The sequence below is a fragment of the Camelus ferus genome, chromosome 13 (genome assembly GCF_009834535.1).
Source record: "Camelus ferus isolate YT-003-E chromosome 13, BCGSAC_Cfer_1.0, whole genome shotgun sequence".
NCBI lineage: Eukaryota > Metazoa > Chordata > Mammalia > Artiodactyla > Camelidae > Camelus > Camelus ferus.
The window spans coordinates 30226704-30240794 of record NC_045708.1 but is presented as its reverse complement, the minus strand read 5'-3'; the positions used below and the strand labels follow the sequence as shown (position 1 = coordinate 30240794).

General features: G+C 34.5%; 1 protein-coding gene across 5 annotated transcripts in view; it reads left to right on the top strand.

Annotated features, from left to right (window-relative positions):
- The window catches only part of FOXJ3 (forkhead box J3), a 120827-nt gene that overhangs the window by 50775 nt on the left and 55961 nt on the right, over positions 1–14091 (top strand). For all 5 annotated transcript variants that reach the window (XM_006174522.3, XM_032493980.1, XM_032493979.1 and 2 more), the window contains exon 4: positions 3380–3454. In XM_006174522.3, coding sequence (XP_006174584.2) covers positions 3380–3454 — 75 coding nt within the window. The remainder of the gene's footprint in view (positions 1–3379; positions 3455–14091) is intronic.

The window sequence follows — 14091 nt, the reverse complement described above, 5'->3', positions numbered from 1 at the left end:
GGAGTGGGATTCCTGGGTCATATGGTTAAGTCTATTCTAGTCTTTTGAGGAATCTCCATACTGTTTTCCACAGTGGCTGAGAAAAGATTTCTTTCAGCTTTTGTTTGTCTGAAAGTCTTTATTTTGCCTTCATTTTTGAGAGATATTTTTACTGCATATAGAATTGACTTTTTCTTCTAGTGTTTTTAAAATGTCACTTTGTTGTCTTCTTACTTGCATAGTTTTTGAGATATCTGCTATAATTCTTATCTTCATTCCTCTGTACGTAATCTTTTTTTCTCTTGTTGCCTATAAGATGTTCTCTTCATTTTGATTTTCAGCATTTTGACTATAATAAATGTAGGTGTGTGGATTTTTAATTCCTTCTGCTTGATGTTCTCTGAAATGTTTGCATCTGTGATTTGATGTCTTGCATTATTTTGGGGAGATTCTTGGCTGTTACATTTTCACATTTTTCTTTTGCCCCATTCTTTTTCATTTCTGCTTCTAGGACTCATTGCATGTATTGTTCCACAGTTCTTGGATGATTTTATTTATTTTTTGGGGTGAATGTGTGCCTGCCTGCATGCTTGTGTGTTAGTTTGGATAATTTCAAGGTATCTGAGCCTTTCCCTAGTTGTGTCCAGTCTATCTTTGATCATGTTTTTTTAAAAAAAAGTCTGTCATTTACATTTGATTCTTATTTCTTAATTCTTACAGTTGACTCTTAAAACAGAATTTACACATCTCAGTTGAAATTCCCCAAATCTTTATGCGGGTTGTCCACTTTTTTCTACTTGATGCTTGAACATATTAGTCAGTTTTTTTTAAAGTTCTTGTCTACTAGACATCTAACACCTAAGTCATCCCTCAGTTGGGTTTGTTGATTACTTTATCTCTTGACAGTGGATTTTTCCTCCCTTGTTTTTCCAAGTATCTTGCAATTTTTGACTGAGTGACAGATACATGTATAGAAGAATGGTAGAGATAGAGTTAAATAGTACTCATATTTGTAAATGGACAAGCATCTCTTTTCTCAGGCCATTTGTATCGGGAGCTGAATTACTCTATCAGTAATTGAGCTGGATTTGTGTTTTGTTATTGGTGTCTTTACCTTTACTGTAGCACAGACTTTACATTCCTCCAGGAGTAGACTTCTGTTACCTTGTCCTTGGAGCTGGCGGGCTTGGATGCTGTAGGGTTTTCTCAGTTTTCCTGCTTTCTCTTTAGATTTTAGTTGTCTCTGCCACCTTGTTACAAATGGGGGTCTCTCCATGCTCCTGCCCCTCCTCTATCATGGGTTATTACTTGTTTTTCACTGCTAGGCTTGTGATAGAGGCTGAGTCTTTTTGGTTTTTGTTTGTTTTTTCTTTTTCTTTTTTTTTCCTTTTGTTTTGATCCAGCCTTCGTCTTCCTCAGGCCCTTGGACTTGAGGTGGGGCTTTTTCAGTATTTCTTTCCCTCAGCCAGATTAGCTTTGTTTATCTGTACTTACGTTGGGTGGGAGTTTCTTGCCTCCTTCCCAGCTGGAGCCAACCTCCACCTTAGCATTGGTGTAGGATCCTGGCCCCTGGATAGTTTCTGACACTTTTCCTAGAGGTAAAAGGATTTTGCTTCTACCCTTCCTACATCAGCTGTAGGTGTTTGCCTGTGTCTTGAGAAAGTCTTTCCTATTCTTCCCTAGAGGCAGAAGGGTTTTCGGTCCATTCTTCTCTCAGAAGCAATCTTTGCCCGAACACTATGGGTGAGAGGTTTTGCTGCCACTATCTCAAACTTAAGGTTTTTGCTTTGTAAGCTCTATAAAAGGTGGTGTGCCTTTGTCTCCCTCTGTAGCCATCAGTTATCTCCTTCCTGCATGTACCACAAAGGAGACTTTCTTTGGTCTCCTTTCCTACCCCAGGTCATTCTTGTGAGCATGTGGTGAAAGCTCAAGAGCTTCTTTCTGAGCTTGAGATTGAGTGGAAACTTCCCTTCTGTCTGGGGCCCTTTTTGCTCTAAACTGATACATTAGCTCATGATTGGCCTTTTAAATTTTAGCTGATTTCTTGGGGGCTTGGATGGTGGCCATCTCTTTCTCCCATATTCTGTTAAAACGTGAGACAGTTTGTCCCCTTTCTCCTAGAATATGGGCTTGTCCCTCTCAGGAATTTCATTTGTTGGGCTGCCTTGCAACGTTAGCTCTCAGATGTGGCTCAAAAATAAGCTTTTTTTTTTTTTTTTTTTTTTTTTTTGACTTACCCATTGGTTTCTCATTGTTTGGGAGGGATCATCAGTCTTTGTAGCTGTTTACATTTCAAGTAGAGATGGAACTACCATTCATAAGTTTTAAATTGATGTGGTAATAAAATAGGCTTGAATTTATGTTCTCTGGTCATATTTTAAAAACTTCTTTAATCCAAGTATTGCCCCCATGAAAGGCAAATTTTACTGTAGGCATTGTTAAAGTTTTAAATTTTATATAAAAATAAAATGACGTTAAGCCAAAAAATGACACCCCCCCCACCCAATTCTAAGTGGTGGCTAAATGCATTTGGAGCCCCTCCACCAAATACCTGGCCATTTTGGAAGAAACAAAATTATGGAATGAATTTTGGAGCATTTTATTAAAAATAAGTTGCCTTTGGGTGTTTTCTGTAAAACTTGTGGCACAGTCCTACTTACTCATGAAAAGATATCCTATTTCACAGATTCTCCAGGTCTCTAAGTCCTTCCATCTGTGTTGTTTGTTCTCTCCTGCTACGTCCAGGAATCTGATGTTCTTACTGGCTTCTGTAGCCAGTGTCTTCCCATGTGGTTTTCTTTCTTACATACTGTAGTGAGAACCTAACTGGCTTTTATATGCTCTTGTAATGGATCAGTGAAGTTTTTTTGTTTAAAACTTTTAACTCATTAAATAGTGGTAACACATGTGTGCCTTGTAGATCATTTGAACATTGCAGAAAAGTAAAAAGAGGAAAACAGTCATCACCTATAATTCCATGTAGAACAACTCTTAGCATTTTGCATTCTGGCTGGTTTCCAAGAATAAACTAATAAATACATACCACAATTAAAATCATAATATGCATATAATTTTATATTTGGTATTTAATATTTAAGATAATTATAGACATCTTGCATTGTTAAAAGGTCTTAAACTTTTAAAATGGGACGTAGATTCCATTATTTGGAGTTTTGTAAAATATACTAGAAACTGTCTTTACCAGTAACTACTTTCCTTTGCAGCAGTCGTAATTTGAAAATCAGAAAGGTTTAACTTTGAAGCTCATTTTAAAAGCTTATTTCATTTGTAATTGTATTTAGGTGCATAGAGATTCTTAGGTTTCTGCTTCTGTTTTTTAAGGTGGGTTTTGGTTTTTGGACCAATGATCCTATGGCTTGGCTTTCTTTTTTAATTTCAGAATTCCATACGGCACAATCTGTCGCTGAACAAGTGTTTCCTTAAAGTGCCTCGATCCAAGGATGACCCCGGAAAGGTAGGATTCATTTTCTTAAGATAAAATAATTGGATTGTTCATTGTATCTGTTGGCATGCTTGAATCTTGAGTTATATCTGTTATATAAAGAAAAAGAATTGGAATGAAAGCCTTCAAGAACTTGTTCAGTTGACTGATCAGGAACCTTTGTGAAATAGCCTGTCCTCTTTCACCCCAGCCACCCTACCTCACCTCATCTCACCTCACCTCACCTCACCTCATTATAGTTGGTATGCTTCAAGGACCAGCCAAACAGGGAGAACTTTCTTTTTAAGCAGTGAGAAGCTAGCTAGTGTAGAGCTGGTCTTCTGTTACAGTTTGCTGTTTCTAATGTAGTTTTTGTTTGGTAATTATTTTCTTAATATGTATTAAATTAAATTTGGTTTTTGAATTGCTTGTTGGAACCACAGCTTATGAGTTATTATATATAAGATGTGAATCTATGTGTAATTGACAAGTAGAAATAATTCTTATCCTGAAACAAAATTGTTTCTGTTACCTCCTTATTTTCTCAGTTGTTGTTTTTTCCTCTTCATTCCATTTATCTTCTGCCACTGTCACATTTTTAGTATTTTATCTGCAGAAACTTCCCATTTTTTGTTTCAAAGCAATGTCAACTACATTGTGGCCTTAACTAGTTGTGGTACTAGTTGCTTGGTTTCTAAAGCTCAGAGTACTTGCTTGGACCATATTTGATTGTCATGATAAATTATTAGTGAGATTAGGACTTTGAGATGATGTATCTGTTGGCAGGTACCCATCCTTGTTTGGCTGGTTAGACTTCTTGTCATCTTTTTTAGGCTACTGTCCCTGGAAGAATTTTTCTAAAATGTAAGCCATGTCATGTTATCACACTGCTTAAAAGCACTCCCCAGTGTCCTGGAGATGTTTCTTTGCTATAAAATATCCTTTACTATCTTTTCCTTGATCAGCATTTCTAGCTATGATTTCACCTCATTCAACGTGACTGTGAGGAACTACTTGACATTTCCCAAACATGCCTTGCATATGGTTTTCTCTTAGTGTGCAAACTCCTTCTATGTGTCTGATGTACGTCTTTTAAGATTGAGCTGCAACATTACCCTCTGAAGCTTTTTTCCCCCACATACTTTAGCTGAGTTTATTGTTTCCTCTTTTGAGTTCCTGTTACTTTGTCATCATGGTAGTAGCTCCTAACTGGTCTTTCTATCTTGAGGCTTACTATTTCCGATTTATAGTAGCCAGCCATCTTTCAAAATGTTGACCTAATCATATGCTCTCTTTGTTTAAAATCCTCATTGGTTATCTACCACCTGTAGGTTGAAGTCTGAACTCACGAAGGTGGGGATAATGTATATATTGTTCACTTTTTAGCCCCAGTTGCATACACAGTGGCACTGAGGAGACACTCTTGTTGAATGAATATATAATTGACTCCTGAACAAAGTGTGAATTAGAGGCGCTGATCTCTACACAGTTGAAAATTCCAGTATAACTTAGAGTCAGCCTTTGTTATACACATTCTTGTATATCCACAGTTTTGCCATCCCTGGATTCGACCAACTGCAGATTGTGTAATACTGTAGTATTTACTATTGAAAAAAAAAATCTGTGTATATATACATGGACCCGTGCAGTTCAAACCTGTGTTGTTCAAGGTCAGCTCTATTGTATCTACTGTTAGATGGTTAACTTCTTGAAGTAAGACATGGAGAGTTATTCATCTCTATTGTAAAGCATGCACTCTTCATTAATAAATGTTTTATAGCACCTTGTATGATCTACCTCATCAAGTTCGTTCTCAGTAAGACTGAACAGATTATTGTAATAGTCTTTTTATTTGACCCAGTTTATTATTTATCTGTGTTCATAACTCCAAGATAGTGAATAGGAATTGGTGAAATTCATTTTTCCTTTAAAGCAGGCTTATTTAAAAAAAAAAGTATAACTTTTTATATTTGCTTCATTGTAGCTTCCGATGGTCAGTGAGTCTGACTAAAAATCTTAACAGAGTTTAGAGATTATCTATTTTTATTAGAGTTCTATGAAGGTACTAATTGGAATCTGTAAATATTTGGTTCAGACTTAATTTTTAAATGAGGTTTAAATCATTAAAAAAAAAAAAAACCATGAATGCTTAGCTATGTTATGTACTAAATTTTAACCAATTAGAGACCTGTTTTTTAAAAACTTGTTCTGTTAGGGTTTCTTTTATGCAGAACTTAAAAGCTTTTCTCCACCGTTAATTAAATAATGTCATGGGGTAAGGTAGATGTGGAAAACATGTTTTCTTTGCAACTATTCTTGTTGAATCAGGATTGTCTTACTACTGTGTAACCAAAACAAAGTACAGAAATAAATTGAATCCTGGGAGGTTAATAAAAGCTTTCAACTTTTACCATTAGTCTCTAATTTTAAAGTTTGATTTTTATCAAAACACGTCATTGGTCTTGGTCGTAATAGTAAGTATCATAGATTTGATCTTACGAAGTATATTTGTACTGATAGAGTCATTTTTGTTTTCAGTCTCAAGGTGAGATTTAAATACCTAGTGTTCTTACTGATTTTGGTCAGAAGTAAATGTTGTAAATCTGATCTTATAAAATAATATTTCTATGAATAAAACCGTTTTAGATTTTGATATCAAAATAAGATTTTTGTTTAAAAAAATTCTATTGCCTAAAAAAAGTTTTGAAAACCTCAAATCTTGCCCATTTGATAGTAGAGGAAATAAGGTCTCCAATGACTTTCCCAAGTGCATATGTGGAATTAGAACCCAGCTGTATTGGCCAGACTTACTTGAAAGTCACAGACACCTATTACAGACCAACTTAAGAGAGAAATATGTCTGTAGGAAGAACTGGAACTGGAGCCTGATTTTTAATCGTATCACCAGGAATGTCTCTTTATATCCCTTAGTTCTGCTAGCTTCTCTGATGGCTTCATTTTCAAGTAAGTTTGTGGCAGAGATGGCCATCAGCAGCTTCTGGCATATATTCTACAATTTTAGTAACCCTTGACAGAGAGTGTTTGTTGTCTTTCCACCAAGTCCCCTGGAGTACAGCAAACATCTTAGAATGAATGCGGAACAAACAGAAAACAATTGGTTTTTTGGTTCCTAGGCTGGTGCTTTTTCCACTATACCAGTCTTCCTTGAAAGGGAGGCCAAAATGTTTAAGTTTTGGTACTTATGAAGTGTTTTTTCTTTTTGTATTACAGTGTTTCCTGGCATTTGAGGAGCTTTTCCAAAACCACCCTCACCACAGTGGGAGAAAACCATTGAGCCAAGGTGGGGTGGGAGTAGTTTTTGGTCTTGGGTAATGGGTGGACTTTAACCCCTTAGGATTTTACTAGCTACTGCCATGATCTAGATGGGTCCAAGAGGTAGAGATAGAAGTAGCTCATACAGTGTCATCCTCCTCGTATTTTTATGGTATAGCCCTCTGTTCAGTATATTACCACAGAGATGTGGAAGCTTAAACATGAAAAATATTGCTGAATTACAGGTGCTTTTATATGGCGATTTATTCCTGACTTAATCCTTTATTTTCTAGAAGCTTTTGCCATAAAAGTCTTTAATATTTGATACTCTCTTATGTACATTGATGGTCTGAAATTCATTTTCCTCTGTTCACTCAAACTAAATTCAAACAGTCACATTATTACTTTCTTTCAAAAGAAACACAAACCAAATGAAATTATATTTTGCATCTATAACTCTCCTGCTTTTTTGGGGACAGAATTCTATTTTCTTTTCCCTTGATTATGGCCCTGTTTCTGTATCCTGCAGTCTGGTTTGTTTGTTTGTTTGTTTGTTTTTTAATTGTCTTTTATCTCCTCTCTTATCATTGGCTTTATTTTCTGTTATTTTTGTCTGGCTTTTTTATTTAATTTTTTTTTGATGAAAATTGTCTTATTCTACAATTCACACATGCCTGTTAATTATCTTGAAGGTAAATGTTTTGCTCACATTATGGAAAGACAAATCTTATCAACTAAATTTAGTTTTTAACAAATAGAGTTTTCTTTCTTTGCTTTCCAGCTTAATTTTTTCTCAACCTTCCCTCTTCTCTAGCTCAGGAAAATACCTTGACTTAAAGGAAATAAGAGATTTTAAGAAGTAGTTTCAACGATTTGCATAATTAAACAGCAGCAGTTGTCTCCAGTAGAACTAAGATGGTAGCTAAGAAGTTTTAAGACCCCTGAAGGCCACCTGCCTGTGTGGCCTGGGAGAGATAACTACAGTGAATTCATAGTAAGAAGAGCTTTTTATTATTTGAAAGCTTTTTCTTGCCTAGGATGGGGAGGTTGTAAAGACTCATTGGCTGTGAGGATCGATGTCTTTAAACTCACTGCTAGAGAATTAACTTTTGGAAGTTCTGAGATTGTGATTATTTTCTACTCCTGTCCTCTGCCATAGTATAAGAGACCATAACATAGTTGACTGACTGCTTTTATTCAAAAGGTATTCTTTTTTGACCACATTAGTATTATTTTGTATATATTTGTAAATTGTCTATTATTTGTTGGTATCCTGTTTTGGTCATTTTATTTATTTAAACAAATGTAGGACAACTGGAGAGCTTTGAGAAAACATAAGATATAACATTAAGTGATAAATAGTGTTGCAAGAATCATAGGTATGTACCCTGAAGAAGGAAGATAGTATTATTTTAATACTAGTCTTAAAGTAGATGTGTGATTTTTGTGAGGAAGAAGTTGACCTCTTGTCTATGTCTTTGAGTAAAACCAAACAGGAAGTAGAATTTAAAGATAGACAAGAGTTCAGTTAGACAAAAATAAGGACATCCTATTTATTGGAGTGAAAAAAATACTCATAGGGTTCCCAAGGGAGACTTTAGAGTTGCCACATCTAAAGCATTTCAAGGAGAGGTGAAATTATTAACCTTTGTGGTTTTAACTCATAATAGGTAAGAACCCAAATTGGAGGCTGAGAAGCTGACATGATCAAGTTTAGCTGAGGGACTAATCAGAACAAAGTTGAGATAGAATCAGGAATTAAGGGAATTAATTTAAGTACTCACATGAGATCAAGAGTAAAGAAATGGTTGGTGCCAAGAGTGCATGTTAAAGCAAAAGTGGATTATGAGTGTGAGACAGTCCATTAGACAAACCACGGCATAGTAAATAAGCATTGAGAGAGGCATTCAGAGAGGATCTGAAAGATTGAGTTGGATAAGAGGTGAGGGTCTGATTCAGAGAGAGAACACTGCAGAAATAGAAGTGCTGGCAAAGAACCCTGACAATATACTGTTAGTCAAAGAGTTTAGTTAGAGCTACCTTTTATTTGCACATGGCAGTATTCTCTGTTCTCTTTAGGTGGGAGTTAACATTTTGAACATTTTGTTGTTATTGTTGGCCTCTATTTTCTTCCAGATCTAAACTTCTTTTTAAAAAATAATGTTTCACCTACAGATTAAATTTTTTAAAATTATATATGGTAAAATTCACTCTCTGGTGTATAATTCTAGTAGTTTTGACAAATGCATGCAGTGTAAGCATCACTATGATCAAGATACAGAACACTGTTGCCGTTTGGTAGTTAGCCCCCTCCCCCATCCCTGGCAACCTCCTCATCTATTTTTTCTTTATAATTTTGCCTTTTCCAGAAATTCATAGAAGTGGGATTCATACAGTAGGTGGCCATTTGAGTCTGGCTTCTTTTGCTTAGCATAACGCATTTGAGATCCGTCTGTCTTAGGAATATCAACAGTTTCATCTTATTTCATACATTTCCTCTTACGGATTTTCCACAGTTTAATCACTATTTGAAGGACATTTGGGTTGTTGCCAGTCACAGGTATATTTGACTGTCAATTTTTTTTTAGGCTTAGATTCAATAATTAATTTGACAAATACTGAGATACAAGACAATGTTGAATTAACCTAAACTAGTAACATATAATAGTCATACTAAATTGCTTTGTGAGTTATAGTAAATACAAGTGAGCTATCTGTCTCTTGGAAATCAATTGTGATACAGTAAAATGGTACCTTTAACTTAAAAAAAATTTCTAAAAGGATTAAGTTAAGGCACTAATGATTTAAAAATAGGTTATGACCAACTGTTAATAACTTAATAGAATATACTCTCTTAAGTATCTTTAACATTTAGAGAAACCATTTACTGTACTATAATCAGTATGCTAATTGCATATTATTTTTAATTTATTGATTAAGAGTAAATTCCTTAACAATCTTTCCTGGGCGACACTTAGATTAATTTGATAATCAGTGTAAAAGTAATAAAAACCTGTCTTTGTTCAACAGGAATGTTCCAGAGAACTGAGCTGGCATTGGAACAGTTTTTGTCCTTACATTCATTCAGCTATGTAGCTATCCAAGCTGCCTGCCTTTGAGTACCTTTTGTGTATTTGGCTGTTGATACCTTTAAAATTGGATTGTCAGATGTAAACTGGGAGAAAAAAAAACATTGAGACATCATATGAAGTTAAAGAAACCAAGGGCAAAAGGGATCCGGTACTGTGTCTAAGGCTCTTTGGAATGGTGTGCATTGAGAGCAAGGCAGAGCAGAGTATAGTCTGTAAAGATTCATTTTACCAGTGAGCATATATACATAACTAACTATAGTTAGAACATAAAATTCACAGATTTAGCCATTTGAAATGGTTAGCTATGTATGATAGGGACTGCTTTCCCCCAGAATATGAAATTAATATTAACTTCTTGGGGTTATTTATGTTTAATTAGATAATGACATTTTTATTAGGCTGTTTTTAATCTGAGGGCTGCTAAAGAAAAGCCACATTAGTGTGTAGTAGAGCAGGGTGCTTTGTGTTGACATAATTTCAATCAAATTATTGGAACAATTAAGATGTACTTTATTTGAAGAGAGAAATATTTTGTAATGATGAAAATAAAGGCATTTAAGTCCATTGTTGGTCATTGACACATCTTTATTTCTGATGCATTTTGTATACTTTGGTTTTCTTAATTTTCCTATTAATTATTTCTTATTATTGGTTTGATCACTTCTATTTAAGAATGCTGCCTCGTTTTCAACTGAGTGTTACATCCCCAAATTAATCTTTGTTTTAGGATATCTTGAAGTTGACAGGTGATTTAGATTTGGAAGCTGTAAAGTTGTAGTTTGTGATCTTTCTTTGAAATTTTGCAGACTAAGACATAGCAGTCTTCTTCTCCAGGAGGACATTAACTGGCTGTACCAGAATTGCTGATATGAATTAATAATAATGTCTACATTTGTATATTCCTTTACAGATTAGGGGGCTATTTTACATGTATTATCTCAATCTTTAAAACAAACCTGTATTCAGGCCCCAGTTTTAGATAGTGATCTTTAAGTCCATAGTAGATTTTCCATAACACATTACTGTTCATAATGGAATGTCACATAAATGGTATCCTTCAGTATATACTCTGTTTATGTCTAGATTTTTTCATTCAGCATAATGTTTGTGATTCTGTTGCATTATGTCAGTTGTTTGTTTCTTATATTGCTAAGTAGCATTCCACTGTATGACTATACCACAATTTTTTAATCTGTTTGCCTGTTGGTAGACACATTTGGGTTGTTTTCAGTTTGGGGCTATCATGAACAAGCTACTAGGAAATTCTTAAACAGGTTTTCTATGGACATATGCTTTTGTTTCTCTTGAATGATGGAAGAATTGCTATGTCAAAGGATAGGTGGAACGTTAACTTGATAAGAAACTGCCAAATCTTTTTCCAAAGCGGTTGTGTATTTTGCATTCCCAGTAGCAAGACATACGAGTTCCAGATGCGCCACATTCTGATTAACACTTGGTATTACCTTTTTAATTTTAGTCATTTTAGTGGGTATGAAGTAGTATCTCATTATGCTTTTATTTTGACTTTTCATGATGACCATTGATGTTGAGCATCTTTTCATGTGCTTACTGGTCATTTTTATATCTTCTCTGAAAATTCTTTTTAAAGTCTTTTGCCTTTTTCTTCCTTTTAAAATTTGATTGTCCTTACTAAGTTGTAAGAGTTTTATATATATTCTAGACATGTCTTTTCTTAGATTTATATTGTGTAAACATTTTACCAGTCTGTGATTTTTGCCTTTTTGTTTTCATAACAGTGTCTTAAAAAAGAGTAGAAGTTTTGGATTTTGATGAAGTCTAATTTATTAATTTAAAATTTAATGATTAGTGACTTGTATGTCCTGTTCAGGAAATCATCCAAGGTCATAAATATTTACTTCTCTGTTTTCTTCTGCAGGTTTTATAGTTTTAGATTTTACATTTAGGTCTGTGATCCATTTCAAGTTAATATTTGTGTATCGAGTGCTTAATCTTCCTGTTGAATTGTTCTTTTATCATTATGAAGTGTTCTTAATTTTGTAAAATACTCTTTGTCTTGAAGCTTTATTGGTCTGATGTTAATATAGCCACTACAACTTCCTTTCTTTTTTTTTTTTTAACATTTTTTATTGATTTATAATCATTTTACAGTCAATGTTGTGTCAAATTCCAGTGTAGAGCACAATTTTCAGTTATGCATGAACATACATATATTCATTGTCACTTTTTTTCTCTGTGAGCTACCATAAGATCTTGTGTATATTTCCCTGTGCTTTACAGTATAATCTTGTTTATCTATTCTACAATTTTAAAATCCCGTCTATCTCTTCCCACCCTCCACCCCCTTGACAACCATAAGTTTGTATTCTATGTCTATGAGTCTATTTCTGTTTTGCATTTATGCTTTGTTTTTTGGTTTTTGTTTTTTAGATTCCACATATGAGCGATCTCATATGGTATTTTTCTTTCTCTTTCTGGCTTACTTCACTTAGAATGACATTCTCCAGGAGCATCCATGTTGCTGCAAATGGTGTTATGTTGTCAGTTTTTATGGCTGAATAGTATTCCATTGTATAAATATACCGCATCTTCTTTATCCAGTCATCCGTTGATGGACATATAGGCTGTTTCCATGTCTTGGCTATTGTAAATAGTGCTGCTATAAACATTGGGGTGCAGGTGTCATCCTGAAGTAGGGTTTCTTCTGTATGTAAGCCCAGGAGCGGGATTCCTGGGTCATACGGTAAGTCTATTCCTAGTCTTTTGAGGAATCTCCATACTGTTTTCCATAGTGGCTGCACCAAACTGCATTCCCACCAGCAGTGTAGGAGGGTTCCCTTTTCTCCACAACCCCTCCAGCATTTGTCATTTGTGGATTTTTGAATGATGGCCATTCTGACTGGTGTGAGGTGATACCTCATTGTAGTTTTGATTTGCATTTCTCTGATAATTAGTGATATTGAGCATTTTTTCATGTGCTTTTTGATCATTTGTATGTCTTCCTTGGAGAATTGCTTGTTCAGGTCTTTTGCCCATCTTTGGATTGGGTTCACTACAACTTTCTTATGCAACTTTGTGGTATATTTTTTTTCTAGTATTTTGCTTTTAGTCCATAAATACCTTTGTATTTAAAGCATGTCTTATAAACAGTAGGTAGCCGTTGACTCTTGCTTTCTAAGTTCTAACAATCTCTGCCTTCTAATTGGAAAGCTTAGTATTGTATATATATTGTATATGAATATTCGTTTGGTTGCTATTTGTTTTTATTTTGTTTCTGTGTTGTTTCATTTTTACAACCTTTGGGGTTAATCAAATACGTTATAGCATTCTATTTTATTTCCTCTAGTGACTTCTTAGCCGTGTTCCTTTTATTAATTTTTTGGTGGTCATTCTAGAGCTTCACAATATGTACTATTAACTTACCAAAATCTGTTTAGAGGCACTATTATACCACTTTTCACTTCACACCTTACACTTTATACCACTTACTGCTTCCCTCTTCCCATCCATTTCACAGGTATAATAATAACCTTACAAGAATATAAGTCCATTTATCTACCCATCCATTTCTTTGTGCTATTTTTGTACTTGAATTATAAATCCTACCTTAGAATTTGTTTTATTTTCTTTAAAAAGTTAGTTGTGTTTTAAGGAAATTGTGTTGAAGAAAATATTTTTCCTAATTATTTACCTTTTCTGATGTTCTTTTCTGTATATCCAAGTTTCAGTCTAATATCTTTCCTCTTTAGCCTAACAAATCCTTTGGCAATTCTTATAGTATGGGTCTGCAGGCAACAAATTTTGTAGGCTTTTGTATATCTGAAAGGGTCTTTATTTCATTCTCATACTCTTTTTGGGTGTGGAATCTTGAGTTTTTTGGATTTTCCCCACCTTGCAGAACTTTGAAGATGTTCCATTATCCTTCACCTCCATTATTTCCATAGAAAAATCAGCTGTCATTTATATTCTTATTCCCCTGTATGTTATATGCCCTTCTCCAACCCTACCCTCTCCTTGGTAGCTTTCAACATTTTTTCTCTATCTTTAGATTTAAGCAATTTAACTATGATGTTCCTCAGTGTAGTTTTCTTTATATTTATTCTGTTTGGGATTTGCTAATCTAGGATCAACAAGAAGGAGTTTTCCTCCATATCTGAGATATTTTTGATTGTTATTTCTTTAAGAGAATTATGGCCCCTTTTTCTCTCCTTTCCTTTTAGTGTCCAATTAAAATGTGATAGAATGATACTGTTTCACAGGTCATTATAGTTTTCTTTATTCATTTTCCTCTGTTCTTTTTCTTTTCCTTAGATTGGATGATTTTTA